General features: G+C 40.1%; 1 protein-coding gene across 1 annotated transcript; it reads right to left on the bottom strand.

The window, feature by feature from the left end:
* Window positions 1-987: 987 nt before the first annotated feature.
* LOC101857175 (ATP-dependent RNA helicase DDX1) lies at window positions 988-19,570 on the bottom strand. The gene is made up of 14 exons (XM_005093515.3): window positions 19,369-19,570; window positions 15,695-15,746; window positions 14,813-14,876; window positions 13,171-13,200; window positions 12,258-12,351; window positions 11,429-11,476; window positions 10,866-10,952; window positions 9,384-9,544; window positions 7,584-7,656; window positions 6,451-6,527; window positions 5,458-5,511; window positions 4,544-4,604; window positions 3,682-3,950; window positions 988-2,450 (listed from the first exon to the last, which is right to left on the bottom strand). The coding sequence occupies exons 1-14, from the start codon at window positions 19,382-19,384 to the stop codon at window positions 1,338-1,340; spliced, it is 2,199 nt and encodes a 732-aa protein (XP_005093572.1). The 5' UTR covers window positions 19,385-19,570; the 3' UTR covers window positions 988-1,337.
* Window positions 19,571-19,589: the final 19 nt, after the last annotated feature.

Below are 19,589 nucleotides of genomic sequence, written 5' to 3'. Positions count from 1 at the left end.
TGTGTGTGCGTGCGTGTGTGTGCGTGTGTACTCATGGTGGAACACCAAACCAATGTGCCAGGATCTGGACAATAAAGATGTATCTTATCTTATCTTATCTTATAAGAAAATGAAGAAGTTTCCCAAGCAATCACAAATCCACTTCACCCATAGCATTCAAAGTTTATAGAAGACAAAAATATTATGAACTCAAGATTACCCGTTCACAACCACTTGCAGAGCGGTTTACACAAAGGAAACTTGTGCAGATTTCCCTATCAACACTGAGGAGACATTTGACTTATTACATGTATATATATATATATGCGGGTTAAACCATAGCTTCTCCATTTGTCATAATGCTTCCTTCTAGGATTGGGTGATCCATTTGAGGTCAATTTTGAAATGCGTCAAAGATAAAACAACAATTGACTAGCGACAACAACTAACACTACCTGACTTTTCACCACTTAACAACTGCATTTATGTACAGACACTTTTGTTTCAGACAGGCTCAATTTTTCCTTGCAAGACAGCAATAGCTAGCTTGTGTTGTCGTTGTCAGTGCAATCTGCCATAAATCAGAAAAAAACCACAAAGCAAGTATGATGTACCGATATAATATATATGTAAGCAGCATCTTGCTACTAAAACTAGTTATACATCAGGGTAAAAAAAGCCAGATCAACAGAAGCTCAGTCTGACAATAAAACAACCACAGCTATTACTATTAGAGTGCTGCTATACAGGGTGTCTCTCACTAGACGCACCACGGTGAAAATACACAAGACCTATACAATGGCACCAAAGTGCACAGATTATGTATTTTCCCCATGGTGCGTCTAGCGGGAGACACCCTGTATATACAGTCGAGCCTGCTCTAATGGCTGTCCCTGCGGTTTTATGCACCCCGTATAATTTAGCAAAATTTGATCATTTTTTGCATTATTTCTGATTATTTTCCTTTATCATTCTTTGTTAAAATTAACAGAATCGTATAATTTCACATTTTTGGGCTCAGTTTGCACAATTTCAGAATTTTTCTTGCATAAAACGACGGGGATTTATGGCCACCAGTCTAAGACAGTCAACTGTACACAACAACTACTTCCCACATCCCCCTTCCATTTTTTTGTACATCATAATTATGTTATCCCAGACGACCACCTGTTTACAACAACCACTTTTCTCCCTGACAAAGGGTAGCTGTCATGGACAGTTTCGACAGTATTTTGTTTTTCTAAAAAAAAAATGGATAGGCTACAACACAAAGTTAAGTAAACAGCAACAACCAAAAGGTATCACACTTTCCCAGTCTCTCACAAACATAAACTGTCAAAAAAACACTCGCCAACGACCTACTGTCTATTGGCCAGCTTTTTCTTGAACTTGAGGTCAATGAAGGTCGTCTGAGCTTTCTTTTCAAGCTGTGCCAGTTCTGACACTGTGGGGGCCAGAAACTCCACATGGCCTTTGTACGCACTGCCCCCTCCGGTCCTCTTCTTGCCGTAAGTGACTTTTCCATCAAACTCGTTGATCGGCACCTTCATGTCCGGCTGGATGCGGTCGATGGTCACGTCCAGGTGCTCCTCCACGTCGCTCAGCAGTTTGGGCTCGTCGTACCAGATGCAGCAGCCGCCGTGGTCCGTCAGGTTGGTGTTGTAGCAGCCCCGGCCGCGGTTGCTGCAGTTGGAGTGGTACCAGACCTTCTCTTTGCACGAGGCCACCAGGCTGATGGCAAGCCCCATTCTCTCCGCCCGACCCACACGACCAATGCGGTGGATGTAGTTTTGCTTCTCGTCTGGTAGCGTCACGTTGATGACAAACGGAAGGCCGTTGATGTCGATACCCCTGGCCGCGACGTCAGTGCAGATCATGAACCTCACTTCTTTCCGCTTGAACTTCTCGAGATTGCCCTTGCGTTCGTGTGGCTTTCTGTCACCATGAAGACACACACATGAGTATTTTCCTCCACCACGCTGCTGCAAATATTTCTCCAGATTATCGCAGTCCAGCTTTGTTCGACAGAAGATAAGCGCAACGTCCATCTTGTGCTCATCAATAGCATTAATGACGTACTCTCCTTTGAGTAGCTTGACAGCTTCAGAATATGTCTCTGCGGAGTGTGACTCGGGGTTAATCCGGTCCTTCTCGTGGACCGCGTCCGTCTTGATCTGACGTCGGAGCTGCTTCCACTGAGTGTCCACCGCCGGGTCCACCGTGCACACACAATGGTGGACCGTCTCCGGCACGGCATCCTGGCCCTTCAGGTCAATCCAGGTGGGGAAGTACATCAGCCTCTCCGCCATCTTCTTCACATCGAAAGAGTGCAGCGTGGCCGAGCAGACGATCATCTGTAGACGCTTGCCGTCATTGGTGACTTTGGGAATCTGCTGGTGCAGGCGGTTGATGAGGTCCCCGTAGCCAGCGGAGAGGAGACCGTCGCACTCGTCCAGCACAAAGAATCGCACCTGTCAGATAAAGATGAAAAATGAAATGTAGGTGTTTTAACGCTCCCCAACATCAACACAATCTAGATAATTTAGGAGGCAGACCTTGACTCTGCCTGTCAGGACTAAAGAAACGACTGAGAGGGATACAATGTCCAAACAAAAAGGTTGATATACTCAGGAAAACTTCTCTCATCACAGGAATCAAACAGGGTCTTCTGTATGCAACAATGAAGCGCCTAAACACTACACCATAGGTGTAGTTTGGAGAGATGTATATGTGAAGTTCATTAATACTCTGCTTTTATATCAAATATGAATCAGTCTAACAGACAACTTTATGAAAATACAAAGCAAAATTGCAATATTTTGCATATATATATATATATATATATGTGAGAGGCATTTTTCTGCCATTTGAGTAGCTTTATTATTTTTGTCACTTGGTTCAACACCTATTATGCCTATTTAAAAATACATTACTGTGCGGTTTTTTACTGAAAAATGTTAACCAAACTCAAAGGTCCAAAAAATGGTAAATTTGCAATTTCCAAGAACATTCAAGCTTTGGAAGTAACCAAACTTTAGAGGCCATTTTCTCACTAATTTTACTTTTGACACAAGGTGGCTTCTATTCAAGATAGATGTAACTTTCCTAAAGCAAGAAGACCAACTGTGACAGCACAAAAGTAGAAAAATGCTGGAACCATTCAATTGATTGTGAGTTGCCTGTAAGAATGTTTTACAACACAATAGATATATTTCAAATATTTAGGAGGTGGGCTGCTCTGACCCTGTGTGTCACGGCCAACCTCATCTGATTAGTTACATTATCTCAGTAGATGGACTCTATTACAATAAGTCCCAACCTCTATTCAGAATTAATCCTATCCGTACGTCCAGGGGTCATTTTGTACCCCTGAGGATGTATTCTTCACATTTTAGAATACTCCTAGTACGAAGATCTCTTTGAAGCTTTCAGTATTTCTCAAAAAATCATTTTGACAGACTGCTATGCAAAGCGTACGTACGGATCAGATTAACGAGTAAATTTCCTCTTTGGAAAGTGGTCCCCATGTCGTATAGATACAATAGTATAACACAATGTACGGATAGGGTTAAACTCATGTCATCTGCATGCAACGGAAAAAAAAACCCCTAACTATTACACCACAGACACCAGTGTGAGTAATCCAAGGCAATCACAATTCACAAACTTTGTCAAGAATTGACAATAAGTTTGTGCACCTACCTGGTGCAGGGCCAGCTTGCCGGTAGAGATGAGATCCTCCAAACGACCTGGCGTGCCGACGACTATGTCCACCCCACGGGCCAGCACATCTGTCTGCTCCTTGACATTCACTCCGCCGATGATCAGTAGCTCGCGGACATCCGGGTTGTCCAGATGCTTCTTGAACTTCTGAATCTGAGTCAGCGTCTGTTCTGCCAGCTCACGAGAGGGCTCGATGATAATTGCCTGCGGTGCATTGGGAGCTGGAGCAGCATTGGCCGTACTTTGACCTATGTGTCCAATGAAAAGATGAAAATGAAAAACAATGGATTTCACTCTGATTTTCTAACAAAGGAAAAAGTGCAAATGCAAGTCAAAACTGGCCCAATAACAGTACAATCATTAGAGCAGGCAATTCTGCAAGAAATCACACAGAGTTTTACGTACCATAGAAAATTCTTCAAAAAGAACTACTCCTATAGAAGCAAAACAACTCCATATTTGGTGTCTGCATCTAAGAAAAATTCAAGCCATTTTCTCTTTTTAACAATCTCCCACAAATGAAAAGTACTAAACTTTAACTGTGCAAGTCTTTTTCTTCAAACTTAGTTCTTGCATTCAGCAACTTGTATACTGAATTTTTTTGCCTTCTATTCAACAAGCATATCAAGCCATGAAGAAAAACTGCTGATTGCTGTGACTGACCAACCCACCAAATGTCAATTCTGTCAAAAATTATTTATATTCCGTCATTATTATAGAAATATTGTCAAGTGGAGAAGTAGTAAGGCCACACTCAAACCACTTTCTTGAGGACATTTACATTTCTCACAAGAATTTCAATACAAACAAGAATGCCCAGATACCATCACGAGGCACTCACCAACAATTTTGGAATCAAGGCAGCAATCTCCACTGGCTTGACACACAGCTATATAGCCACCCTGTCAAGCAAAAAGAAAATGAACGTGTGAAGGTCTCAACTGAATTTTGAGCTTTCAACCCTCTTGAGCTCTTATTTTTCTGTGTTACTCTCTGCTGTAGTGGATTCAGTATAGGTATGCCTAAAAAAAAAAAAAAAAAGATAGCACACAAGCTACCCACTGACATCCAAATAAGGAAAAATGAAAACAAACGATAAATAAATAATATGATTCTAGCAGACTGCAGTAAAAAACAAAATATCAAATTATAAAGATGTCTCTCCTTCCCTTTACTCAAGCATAAGAAATACAAACTCTGATCAAGTTGAGAAAAGAAAACGCAACATTATATTAACAAAAAAGAACTCTTTAAAATACGATTTAATTAAAGTTACTCGATTTTGTAAAAGTAAAGATCATTATAAAAAATATATACAATGACCTTTCATTAAGTACTCAAAACTAGCCGTTGTGCCACAAGTCAAGGGAAAAATATTGTTATTCGCACAACTTTATCAACAAATCAAAAAGTATTAATTCACTGCATGGAAAAACAAAACACACTCAAAGAAAAAGTGTCTTATTGTTGTTGTTTTTCGTACCAAGGATGTGCATAAAAGACGATACGGTGGAACTCAATTCAAGAAGTCGTCAGGCCTGACCTTCAATTTTGTTGAATCCAAGCGTTCGTTAAAGCAAACATGGTGTTTTTGTGTAGATAATTACAGGCACCGATCAAGAATGCATAAAGGGAAGAAATTAATGGTACCCTGAAATGCCTGCTTTTTTTCCCCTATCTAAAACAACCCATTATCATTCACAAGAGAAACAAAAAGATAAGGACTGCCAGCAAGTTTGAAGTACTATGGCGTACCTGTGGCGGAAATTTGAATTCTGTTTTCCCAAAACTGAACCGCATCTCTGCATTCTGAAAGTAAAAAAGACAGGCTGGCAATCAAGACATAACAATGTGGACAAAGGACGATGTCAACTTACAGTATGCCCTCATGCATATTCATCATTTTATCAAGCAGTTGCTAATGCTGATATAAACAATGTACTGAATTAACACTGCTCCTCTAACATAAGGAGTGTCGTAAGATTCAATGAGATAAAAAAATCCTTTATCTCTTTACCAAAGGGGTGTTTTAGGGGACAGAAACTGACTGATTCTCAATCCACCTTGTTACATAAGACACAAAGGAAGAAGAAAAATATTTATACTGTCACAATTCTAGCTGTCACACCTTATAGAAGTCGCAGAAACAGGGTGTGTGATAAATGCCTTAAGTACACACAAGCCTGTTGATGTCATTGATCTGGTTTCTTCTACTTTTTCAATTTATCTGCAGTTCTAATCTGTTCCTCGAGATATATGGCTAACGTCAGGTTTACTTTAAACAAACAAAAAATGCCATTTATTTAGACCAATGAAAACACTGCATGTCGTCTCGTCAGTCACTGATGTCATGTCAAAGATGTCATCTTAACGGTGATCAAGACAGAAATTTTTTTAAAACTCTTTATCTCCAAGAGGGGTAAACCCACTATGCTGGGGCCGTTTTTTGGTGCTAAATCTAAAAATAACAAAAACCTCATTAAATAGGTCATTAAATCGAAACTAGCAAACCTATTTTGATAGTTCTTCATCTAATGAATGAACTTCCGGTATAAGAGACCTGTTTTCGGCAAGTAAGTTGATGTCGAAGTCGTCGTAAAGGAATGTGTCCAAGCTACTGTCAGCGGCTCACTGGTAGAGGGGTTCCGACCGCAGCTTGGAGCGGCTTGCCTGAGATAAAGAGTCAAACTGACAAACTCTCCTAAAGCCTCAGTGCTGACACAGCAAGAAAGTGTAACGAACACATACCTTCAGTACAACAGCAGGGTAGAATGGCTCATTAGACAGATGTCCAGGAATATCATACGCTTTGCCCAAGTCAATTCCTGAAAGACGCCACACAAAGACAAAACAAATACTTAACAGTAAATTATACATAAGATAGGCGTACTAAGATCTGTCGTCCGAATTAGGATTTATTATTTGTCTCTCCTTTTTCCATGAAAAACGTAACTCGCAAACACAAAAATACATTTTTTGTGCATTACTGCTAACCCCTTCAATGCCGCAGGCTGCTCAGGGATGACCCCACTCTACCTCCCATAACTTTTTTATTTATCAATATTTCCTCACGAATTTCTACATGTACATTCTACATTGAACCATATTTCTATTGATATAATTCTAGGGGGATTTCATTGAGAGATGGATGGAGAAAAGTTGGGGGTTAGTAACATGATGCCAAAAACAACACCACCAAACAACATAACACAACACACATTCGAGTAATGATAAACTGAGACCAAAAAAAGGGGAATACATGTTGTGTGAGTGTCTGCAGGTAAAAAAGTGACATGACTTATAATTGATATCAAAACAACCTGTTACAGTCCCGTAAATTGTTTGGGCAATAGGCACAGCGCTAAACGGTGCAGGCCAGTAAATTCTACAGGTGCGGCAGCGAAGAGGTCAAAAGGAAAGAGAATGTAGAAAGTGCCCTCACACATTTGGTTTTGTGGCATACCATCACACTTTGGTCAACATTTTGTCACCTGAAAACCGAGTTCTCGAGATGAGGTACTACATGACTAGGACCTTCTAAGAGCACAACTGTAATTAATAAAGTTAAAAGCAATCTGACAACTGAATGACATCTGTGTTTTATTACAGAAAATCAAAAGTGTTGCCTCCCCCCCCCCCCCCCCCCCCCAAAAAAAAAAAAAAAAAAAAGTAGGCCTTAACTAATATTAAAATTAAGTCAAAATGAAATGCTACAAAAGCCGTAAGTAATCACATTGAGATTCCCCATCCCCTCAACTAGAATTATCTTCTGTTTTAATAACCATACAAAAGTCAGTGTCAGAACAGAAACTTTTATTTTTAAGGTGTCTATTAGAATGTCGTTTGCAGTCTTAGCTAGACACAAGGCAACATTATCTCACCATTCTTTGACCATCTGATCTCTCTTTTGTCAAGGTCCAAATAACAGCCGATCACATCATTCATACCAAACGCCTGTAGAGAAGGAGAAAAGTAAGTTTATCAGAAGTGCTTACTGACTATGAAAAAATTCCTGGCTTTTCGGACACTGTGGAAATGCACTTATGAGAACTAAAATGTGCAGATAATTTTGTATAATACATCTGTGTCAAGACAGTTTTTTATACAAAACGCTGTAACCTTTCAGCACTTGGCCTGGAATTGGGCAAGATCAGGACAATTTCATGAATCTGGATTTCGAGATTTATTCGGAAATTCGCCACCTCTACTTCATGAAAGCATTACAGTAGTCTCCGCCTAAACGGACGGTGCTCGGGAGGGCTGCTTAGCGTGTGTTTATACGAAGCGTGCATTTACATGAACCTTAGCAAAGGGAGGAAGGGACGCAGTCATCTCATTGCCTTGATATACTAGTTACCTCCCTTTGGGGTGGGGGTGACTTTGGCTGATAATGTGGCGACACGTGACTGTTTTGTAAAAGATTCCTCGACTGCAGTTAAGACTGCAAAGGCGTTGAATAGGTGTGTGTGTGGGGGGGGGGGCAGAAAGACAGACTTGATGTAGTGAATGAACCATAAAATGTCGGGAACCAATAGCCTGAAAAGAAATTGTTGGTGATAGACCTAGTACTGATAGTCATAGAGACGACGGCCCAGCCACGTGGCTTTCCAAGCGACCACCCCAACCGTAAATTCATGAATGAGCATTCATGTGTGTTGCGAATCATATTAGCTAACATGCAGTCACTCAAACACCAGTCAGAAACCTTCTCTCAAAGAGATGCATTTCCAGTGACCAATCAAATAACGTTTCAGTCCCCAAACCCCCCTAGGATTTCACCGACCAGTCCTAAACCAATGTGTCAGTGGAAAGTTGGGTGTGAAAACGCTGTCCATCACTGTCTTTGTTCCGCGTAAGGGGCAGTCTCACCAAATATCCGGTTTTCTCGGCTTGTCGTAGAGAAAATTTCCCTTAGTGTTAGTCAAGCTTTACCTGTCGGCGTGTTTCACAGATCGGAGTGTGCATTTAGAGGGAGTGAGCGTGCGTTTGCACGTCTAAATTATATGGTAAAAAACCCGCCAGACAACGAAAGCGTGTGTTTGAGCAGAGCGTGCTTTTGTATGGCGTGCGTTTAGCCGGAGACTACTGTATATTAATGGAAGGAACATCAAAGTTAAGTTCTAATTAGCTTTCATACAAATTGTCTCATGGTACTGAGATGCAAATCTCTACAGTACTAGTCCGACCAATTAATAGACTGCTTAAAGTGACATGTGAATCTTCAAATTGAAATCCAAATTTTAGAAAAGCAACCACTGGAGAAAGACAATAAAGAATGAAAACGTTCCTGCAAATTTAGCTGAAACTAGCGACAATGTGTCATAATTATCAACATAAAAACATGAGCTTTGTCCGGGAGATTCTCCATTTTAAAATCAATTTGCTCTTTGTTATGATATGATTGTTTCATTCAAATATAGAGAGAGAAGGGCACATAAAGATGCTTTTTTCTCAAAAATTCTTTTTATCATCACTGTCAGCCCAGCCCTACTCAACAACAAAATACTCTGCTTACACGGATGACACAAATATACAATTTTCAACAATAAATATCAAGCTCAGTAACAGTTCACCTTTTTAAGAAAGATCATAATAGTCATAATTTCTCAATTTTGAAGTGTAAAAAGAAGTGATGTCAAAGATAATATGCCACCAGAACTTGATCCTCCCAGTACACTCACCTCTCCATAGGAGTCAAACTGCTTGTCCCAGGACTTCTTCCCTGTCCCACCAAAGCCAAAACTAAACTTGTCTGTCCCTAGATCCAGTTTGGCCTTGGCGGTCGACCACCCCACCCTGCAAAGACCCTCATCAGTGACAATGGCTTCAAAATAGTACTTTCCTGTGAATGAAGACGATGTAATGACATTAGGCAAATGACTTGAAGGGGCAAAAAAACAAACAAACAACCCAGACTAAACCAGCAAAGCCAGTTAAGCACCACACAACTTTGACAAAAAATTGTTTCAAACGTAGAATCAAGCCATTGAAGAGAGCAAGGCTTCATCCTCTGATCTTTGAGATGTTTGGAACAAATGATATATCATTTATTTATTCAGTGCTGTTTCATGTCCTCTGAAGAAGCAGATCAATTTATTTCGGGTCCTTCAAAATATATCTTCAATAAATCAGGCTTATCATTGCTGTTGCAAGAAAAATAATCAGTAATTCCAATATCTTAACCTGCCACAGATTCATAAACAGCCTGGACAACCGCTCAAAGAACAGTACAGTAAACAACAATTATGCATTCATGACAGTCTTAACACATTACACCGTAAGGGTCTGGACGGGAAGTTCATTGTAAGATCTTAAGCAAGGGGAAGGAACCCACCCCCTGTGAATACAAGCCTTTAAAAAACACATTTAAAAAAATACTAAACCAATTTCAAAAATCCTGAAAAAATAAAAGTTATAACGAAAAATGAATGTTTAGTTTCACTTTACGTATGCACAAACTGTTGGAAATGTTCTAACTTTAGTTCAATCGGGGTGTCCGACCCGTCACTCTCACTCTCAGCCTAGCGGTCAGGCCCTAGATCTAAATTCTAGATTTGCTACGTCTCATCAATCTGAATCGCCCCAAACTCTTGCTACGTTTTCATCAAAATCTGAGTCATCTGATTTGTCATATGCCTATTTTTGCTCAAATCCACCATTATTTCCTTTTTCGAACTCAATTGTGTCGCTTTTCAACAAGTCCAGACACCATCGAAGTGTCAGGAACGCGATCGCACTTCCATCGCCTCTTATACTAAAACTACTGACCCGAAAAGTTTCGTTTCGGTATCAAAGGAATGAAGAAACTTTTTGCAATAACTATGCAAATCAAAAACTCGGCCCCAGAGTCTCGTCATGGTGAGACTTCGTTTCTAAAGACACTAGGTCGGCGCGGGCGGTTCCGGGCGAGTCAGGGTGGAGCGCGTAAGGGAATTTCCAGGCGGTCCCGGGCGAGTTATGGCGTAATGTGTTAAAATGAAAGAGGGATGGAGAACCAAAACTGCAAATGTTAGCTCCAGACAAGACACTTGATGATGATGATATATAGCAAGGGCAAAGAGGGTCACGTAAATTTTCTTGCAACAGCGACGTTATAAAACCTCTTATCTAAAACATATTCTAGAAGGCCTTTTGATAATAAAACATTTTTTTTTTAAACACACCTTTTCCACAAACAGCTTTACTGGCCCTTGTCCCATGCCAGCCCTGCGCATCTCTTGCTTGACAAAGAAGTCCATCTGGATCAATGGCTGGAAAATTAAGGGTACAATCACTTAATTCAAAGAGCTTTAATTGTACCCAATTCCGGGACTTCATAATATTTAATTTCATTTTACATAATCTCTGTACATCCCTGTCTCTCTCTTTGTAAATATAAAATGTGTATAAATATATGGTAAGAAGCAGGCGAAAAAAAAAAAAGAAACAAAAGCCAAGAGCCTAAATTATTCCTCAAAAATATGGTGCATAGCCTAGTCTCAACCTAATTAGACATGGAGTACTCCAATTCTCTTTCCTTTGTTTCAATTTCTTTACAAACACAAGCGAACAAATTATTTTTTAAGTACATCTACAAACCATAGATACACTGGTTTTTATCAGTATACAAAGAGCTGCAGTTTCAGTACCAGAGACAAGACAATAAAAAGACAATCTCCTAAATACAGGAGCTAAATATGTACACAACGATACCTCAGCAAACTACTATGCTCTTTACTATACTTACCCATAGCGTCACCTCGATCATACATATTCATCTTCCACTGACTTCCACCTGCAATGAAAGAGGGAAACAAAAGCCAAATCCTTTTAAAAAAGTGAAAATGAAAAATAAAAAAATGAGACAGGATGCTATCTTTCATTCAAAAGCTGCAGGAATAATCACTCATTTTGCACAATAATTGGCGAATATTACTGTACTACAAACACCATGAGACTAGATTACCTAAATCATGGTAAATTCAAGAAAGAATAAAAAGATATGTATAGACATAAAATTCTCTTCTGATGATAACAATCTTCTCTTCCGATAATAAATATGAAGTAAGTAAACTGTAAGTTTTAATTTCTTTTTAACCCAATCCGTACACCCTGGGGTCATTTTGTACCCCAGGGTTGTATTCTTCACATTTTAAAATACTTCTAGTACAAAGATCTCCTTGAAACTTTCAGTATTTCTCAAAAATTCATTTTGACATACTGCTTTGCGAAGCGTACAGATAGGATTAACGAGTAAATTTCTTCTTTGAAAGTGGTGGAACAGAGTTCCCCACGTTGTATGGATACGATAGTAAAACATGACGTACAGATACGGTTTATGTTCCTACAGTTATAATTTAGATCCTTTAAGAGGCAGGCAGCTTTGTTTATTGCCTGCTGGGGTGACCCAGGATGTCGGGGAAACTACATTAATTATGTACTACGGTAAAGATAAGCATAATTATAAGGAACAATGTGTAATATCATATAAAAATGGGAGGTGCACTTTACTGCAACCATACTCATGTTTGGGACAGAAAAAAACTTTTTCAGGTGAACTAAGAAAACAATCTCACCTCCACCCTTTTTGGACTTCCTTGCTGATGACTTCCCTTCTCGGATGTCTTTCAGGGTTTCATGTACAGTTTGTAAAATTGGCAAACAGAAGGCCTGCCCAAGACAAACAAAGAGACATTAAGGCATGCATATATTTTTTTTTCTAAAAAGAAATATAAAATAAACAAGGGTTTAACAGGAAAGACTTCATGACAACTGAGAATAAGAACTAATACTATCCATCCCAATTAATTAAAAATGCTAGGTGACATTTCTCCTTAAACATTAAATTTACAACTATTTATTCTACGCAATAAATGACTGCTGTTGAAAGTCTCTTGTAACAGATGTCTTCTTTTCCCAACCTATTCAGTGCTATGAGTACAAACTTTACAATAACCACAAAAAACAAAAGAAAGAAAAATTTAATTACAAATAACTTGAACCCTGGTCCTAAAGGTTAAAAAAATCCTTCATCTGATGCAGAGATATCAAAATCAAATATATTGATTTCGGAGTTCGGAGGGGGGGGGGGGGAGAGAGAGAGAGAGAGAGAGAGAGAGAGAGAGAGAGAGAGAGAGAGAGAGAGAGAGAGAGAGAGAGAGAGAGAGAGAGAGAGAGAGAGAGAGAGAGAGAAGGGGGGAGAGGGATAGGGAGAGAGAGGGAGAGAGAGAAAGAGAGAGAGAGAGAGAGAGAGAGAGAGAGAGAGAGAGAGAGAGAGAGAGAGAGAGAGAGAGGGAGAGAGGGAGAGAGAGAGAGAAAGGGAGAGAGGAAGAGGAAGAAGAGGAACTCATCCAACAACAGATCATGAACTCATCAAAGACGTTTGACAAAGCAGAGTTTTCCTGGAGAGTCTTGTCGGACAAGTGTCTTGAAACACATTTACATAAGGAACAAACCATAAAGCAAAGTGATACTATTGCTGTAACTTACCCCAGTTTTACCACTGCCAGTTTCTGCAGCCTGAAAGAAATCGGGAAATGTTTACAGACTAGATGAAATTTTCACATAAACAATAATACATGGTCTGAGAATGTCCTTTATCAATGAATGTTCCATCTCAACATATCTAAACATGAATATTTCCAAAAGATCGGTTTTACGTCTTTTATTAAAATATTCTAGTAGCTTTTCCTTGCAGTATTGGACTTTTCTTGTAATTTGTTCTTTATAAGAAGACCAGGTACCTATCTGCCCAGAAAAGATTCGTTCAGCTTAATTTAGCTAAGAATGAGCTGATCACCCTACACTATATGTGAAAACTGATCCTGTAAGGCACAATGAGGTTCTTGAAGTACAATGAAATCCTTTCTTTTACAAATTCAACATTTACACAAGCTTGCAAGTTTCAGAGTTTTGACAGTTACGTCCACGCTGTATTATATAGGCCTATACGTTTTGATGTTTGCATCTGCTGTAAAAAATCATTATGGAATTTCCACAGTAAACCAATAATTGTAAAAATGTGTCTGAACGCTCTCTAAATATCAGAAGTCACATCTATTTTTCTAAAGTATTTGATCATCTACTTTGTGGCACTTGAAAAATTTTATTTTGATAAAATGTAGACATAAAAGATATACAGATGTTTGGAGAGCTTTTAGTGTTAGAGAGTTTTTACGGCACTCGCAACTGCATAAGGTCATATGAGCACCAAGGGGTGGATGTCAACAGAAAAGTCTTTACAGGGAATCAGGCTAAGGCTGAAAATATACATCCACGCACAACTGAAGTGCGCCGCGTAAAAAACTCGTGCCCTCCTCTTTATTTCCTATTGGTGATTTCGCTGACACGACTAGACATGAGGAGTCATGGGGACCCAAAAAGACGTGTGTGCGTGCAGCGCTTCTTTTTCGTGTGCGGACAGGCTCGCTCTGCTATCGGAGTGTTCCGGGACGCCGAGTAGATAAAACAAGGGGGGGGGGGGGGGCGACCACTGAGCTGTATACGCCTGCTCAGCACAATTTTTTTTAACACAGTCGGACGGAGTCGTGCAGACCTATGGGATCACCACTTCCGACCTAGCTGCTCAGCCATTTCGTGGTGCACTTAAGTTGTGCGTGACAGTATATTTTCAGCCTTACTCTGCTCACCTCTCTAGTTTCAACAGTACAAAGTCTGCTTCGACTATCAAGGTCACCCGGAAATAGGGTCACAAAAGTGTGACAAACATACAAAAGAAGTAGAGGATAAAATGACGATAGTAATAGTAAGGATTAGGTAAGAAAAAGCAGCAGTTCCCTGTTGCAGTTCAGGCACAGTTATGAGCATGACATTGATGAACCAGCCAATTTACAATTCTACTGTACACAAGAACAAGTTAATGTCCCCCCTTTGGGAATGGCCTAAAGACACTTCAGTCAGTAGCACCGCCCCGGGGGGTCGTTTGGAGAGCTACAAAGGTTTCTTGTGACAATAACGACAGAAGACGAGTGTTAAAAAATCTAAAGGAAAAAGTAGCCCTGTTTTATGGACAATACTGGTAGGGAAAAAAGGTAAAACTTGCGTAAATTCAAAATAAATCCAGGAGAAAAATTTTGATACAGAAATTCTGTGCTATGACCAATGGACTCACCATTAATACATCACCACCTCCTAAAATCATAGGAATAGCCTCTGATTGAACATCGGTGGGTAAGCTGAAAGATTGAAAGGACAGATTGAAACATTACGGCAACTTGTTTTGAAATGAGTTGCATTGAGATGTCCAGCAGTGACACCCCCCCCCCCCAAAAAAAAAAAATGAATGAAATTTATAAGCATACACAATTAAGAAGACAAAAAAACCCTCTTTAAGACCATAGCTAACACATAAGTCCGATCAACAGATCAATGGCAATATTGCGCAGATTTCAAACCATCATCCACAAATTAGAAACACAAATTTGCATACTTCATAGTATGCATGTTGTTGCCTGTCTTTTAAAATTTCAGTTAAAGAAAACAAAACTGTAAAATCAGTAATAAGAGCAAAGTTATGCTTCTTTTTTAAATCGATCCAAAATATCGTGTCTTAACTCTTTTATCTCCATGGGGAGTAAACCCACTATGCCGGGCCCTATTTTGGTGCAAAATCTAAAATTGATTTACATATATATGTCACTAAACTGGAAATTAAATTCAAACATTGAAACTAATGCGATAGTTCTTCATCTAATGAATGATCTCCCAGTAAAAGAGACATGTTTTTAGCAATTGACGAAAAGTAATTTGACATCAAATTCGTCACAAAGGAATGTGCCCGAGACACTGCCAGCGGCTCACCGGCACAGCAGTTCCGACTGCGAGCTGCTGCGAGCTGCTTGCCGGAGATAAAGAGTTAAACCTATAGCATCTATATAGATTAACAATATCAGACTTTCTTCCTACAAATCTATGTCATTGACATACTATGACTGAAACGTGTGCGCTGTATTTTGCAAATTTTGAGATTTATCTTTAAATTTAAATCACTTACCTCCAGTCCATTTCCTCAACAGCTTTGCCAATTTCTGGCATTACACCCATTTCTGTGGAATTAGATCAAGAAACTAAAACATCACCAACATTACAAAAAAAGTATATTCAGTGCTTCTTATTGTATTGTCATATTGAGCAAACAGATTTAGTTTCTGGAAGATGCTTGTCAGCAGGGATCACAAGACAAATTATCTGCTGAATAATGTGATAAAAAGGTCGATTTCACAATGACATCTCTATCAATCCATTGTGGATCTTGGGAATTTTTAAAAAATGAACTTGACTGTAACGTTAAAAATAAAGTATATTTGTTTTTCAAGGTCGCAAGTCAAATCCATCGTATTGTGCCAGAATAGTAGCTTTTGCCCCATCCATGAAGGAAATTTGACTGACCCTCACTTAAGTCAGTGAATCCAATTTGCGGCGTGAACTGAGTATTCAATTACACTAATTCTTTGGTCATGGTCAGAGGAAAAGCTTGACGGTTGGCCTAAGTAAAGCAATTTTTCTCTGCTTCAAACTTCATCTGGCCTCTTTTATAAAAGTAAAATACCCATATATAAAACCTTCCTCAAGTTTTTTGTCATTATCTGAGAAGATTGAGTGTTTTGTAAGAATAATAATAAATAGGAAAAAATCCTTCATAACCCACCATGCAAAGCCTTCCACTTGCATAAATCCAGAACTGCACACGGTACTTTAACATGAAAGGCAAATGTGCCCTCACAACCTTCACATAATTCTGAGAGAACAATTCTTTATGAATCACCTTATTCCAATGCATTTGACCCTTCCTTAAAACTACAAATACATTGTATTAACCAAGCAAACTTTGAACAATGCATCTTTTGTGTAACACTCTACAAAAAGTTGACAAGCCATGCTTTACTTTACACCTATTTATAATGACTAATATCATGACCACTGAAGTTCTATACTTAGTATGGTATACTACAGTTGACTCCAACAGCAGGCTGGATGAAAGCGTGTTCTGCCTTTTAACTTAAAGCATGCTGGCAGTGCGGAAACGCTATTTTTTCTATATAATTATCACTCACAACTACAAGTTCTAAATTAACAACTCCCTCTAATGGCATGACCATTCCTATAGATGCTAGTCTCAGAAAAAGATCCACCCAAAAACACCACATGCTCTCCTTTTTTAACTTGAAATTGTGGCTTTGCCAGGGAGAAAAAGATGTACAGGAACCAGATGTGAGACAGAATGGTACAATGAGGAAAGCAAGTGACCAGCCAGGCTTGGTGGGGCGACAGTGTGAAAGGGTTGTTCAATGATTATGATAGGCGTTGTCTGTAATCACTCAGCATATGAAAACTTAACACCTCAGCTCGGGGGCTCTCGTGCTCTAGAGGTTACGGTGTTCATCTTTCATTCAATAGGTCCCAAGTTTGAAAACAATGACTTTCTTCTTTCACCTCCTTTTCCGCTCTAGAATCTATTATAACCATGTTCTGTCATCTGCTTTCGTCTCCACTTTCAGCCCCCATCCTCTTGAGCCCCCTCCTCTGGGCTCCTTTACTCTTTCTGCAACCTTTCTACTGCTATTCCTTGGCTCCTTCTTACTGCTGTCTTTCAGCCACTTTCCTGATCTTAGGGTAGGCAAAAATCTCAGAGGTCCCATGTGCAAGTAGTGTATATGTTAAAGATCCCTGGGTGGTCCTAAAATCAATAAGAGTAGGATTGCCCACCCCCCACCCCACCCCCCGAAGCCTGAAGTAAAAAAAACTGTTGGGGTTATAGGGAGGGGCATGCCGCCCTGTTTTTTCCCCATAATATAGTGTTCTGCAATTACAGTAGAACTTAGTAAGACGGAATCGCAAGGGAGCCAGAAAAAAATTCAGTAGACATTTTCCGTCATAGACAGGGGAATTTACAGGGAGATGGTGCGGGGAGTTCAAAGGCCCAGCCGGTAGGATCAAGGATCAAGAAGTAATGGTCAAAACTTTCCGCCTCTCAAAAGTGTTATCCTCTCTGATAATGGCATGCTTCAGTCTTACTTATATTTATCCACTGACAAGAGTGCTTGCATTCTCATAGGACCACAGTTTGACCAATTAAAAACAGAAACATTTGAACATCTCCTTTGGTTCCATCCTTAGCCCCACCAATCGTTGTAACAAGCACAGTCAACCAATGCCACCCTTCATTGTCAAGTAAAAAATGATTCAAGGAATTCTTTTCTCGGCTGTCAGTATGATCAGGGCAGAAGGCATTGGTCAAATTAATTTCACACCTCTGGCTACCCATGACAGCTCCTGTGCTGGAGGGCCACTCAAGCCCTCACTGATATGAGATTTCACACCCACACCAACCTGAGCATCTAGCCTACACCATTAAGGGCTTACATGGATGGGGTAACATCAAGCCCCAAATTGCACCCCTACTCCCCCTTCCTCCCCTGGTGGCATGGCGTAAAGCTTAAAGCCGACTGAACCAAACTAAAAGAGTTTATCAAGGATGGAGCGGAGATATTCAGTTGGGACAGGTTTTCGTCTTACACAGGTTCAATTGTAAGCCTAGGACTGAAATTATCTAGAGAAAATAACTGATTTGCAACAATTTTAGTGGCCCCAGTGGCCCAACGCAGTGCACCTGAGTGCGGTAGTGAAAGTAAAAATTTACCAAGAGTGTGCACTGTTGATAATACAGAGTCTACTGACTGTTAGGCCGAATGGTTAGCTGTTAGTACAGTTAGAATTAGAATTAGAAACCAGAGACATGTTTCTTGTTTTAGGTTAGGCTAGAACTAGATTTTAGATACCTATCTACTAAATTAAAAGGTGCTTTTTCTGTAGTTCCCACCCCCTTTATTTTGAGCCTGACCTACATCGAGATCTATACGTGTGATGCGCGGCGAGCTAAGATATCAAACCTAACAACTGCAAAACATCAAATTATGGGAAACTTCAGGGAGGCATGCCCCCCTGAAACCCCCCACCATATTTTTATTAGGTCAGGGGGGCAACCCTGAAACCACCCTACTCTTGAGGCCAAAACCGGCAAATAACAATTGCGGGGTGGGAACTACCGAAAAAGCACCAATTAAAAGAAAGGAAGAGGCTATAGATTCTCATCCCGGGTGAGAATAAAAATACATCCCGGCACTATTTCTCCGAACGTTCGGGAAAATAAAGCTGGGCACTATTTCTCCGAACGTTCGGGAAAATAAAGCTGGGCACTAAATAGCCTATAGTTATAGCCTATTAGATCTAGATTTCTAGATCTAGATCTATTTCTCCGAACGAACTCTATTTCTCCGAACGTTCGGGAAAATAAAGCTGGGCACTATTTCTCCGAACGTTCAGGAAAGGAGAGCTGGAATGTTTGTTTACACTGGCATCATGGTGAACGCACACCGGGAGAGAATAGAGCCAAGAAAAGGCTCGCCCCTCTCACCCGGAGGGATCGGTCTGAGCCAAGACGTGCTTAAATATTTATAAGCACAATTCGGCCCGGGCCGATGCACTAACTAAGCCAAGCGGTGAACCATGTGATAATAGCCAGAAGATTTGCCCTCTCACCCCGGCTGAGAGACTTACAACTGCACTGCTAATGTTAGTATTAGCCGGGTGGCCTAAAATTCCTTACAAAAGACTAAATTGTAAAGAAAAGTAAATTATGATGTTGTCTTTCTTAGACAAGAGACACACCTTCAAAAGCTGTCATCTTGACGTATAATATTCGTCACAAAAGAAAGTTACTCTGCACTGCTGCAACCCTCTGCAGTGCTCCCAATAGCAGAATTGATAAAGCTGAGTTTTGTAGCAGAGAGACAGTGCTTGTACTTTCGCTTGTTGACGACACCGGTTTACTTACGACCGGATGCTCATTTACCGGAAGCCACTAATACTTCAGGTCAAGCAAAGATACA

This window comes from Aplysia californica, unplaced genomic scaffold (genome assembly GCF_000002075.1).
Source record: "Aplysia californica isolate F4 #8 unplaced genomic scaffold, AplCal3.0 scaffold00065, whole genome shotgun sequence".
NCBI classification, from domain to species: domain Eukaryota; kingdom Metazoa; phylum Mollusca; class Gastropoda; order Aplysiida; family Aplysiidae; genus Aplysia; species Aplysia californica.
This window is presented reverse-complemented; position numbering and strand designations above follow the sequence as displayed.

Coding starts and splice junctions, on each gene's coding strand:
- LOC101857175 (XM_005093515.3), bottom strand. Junction 10,953..11,428: donor TGATCGAGGTGACGCTATGG/GTAAGTATAGTA, acceptor TTAATTTTCCAG/CCATTGATCCAGATGGACTT. Junction 6,528..7,583: donor GATCAGATGGTCAAAGAATG/GTGAGATAATGT, acceptor GGCGTCTTTCAG/GAATTGACTTGGGCAAAGCG.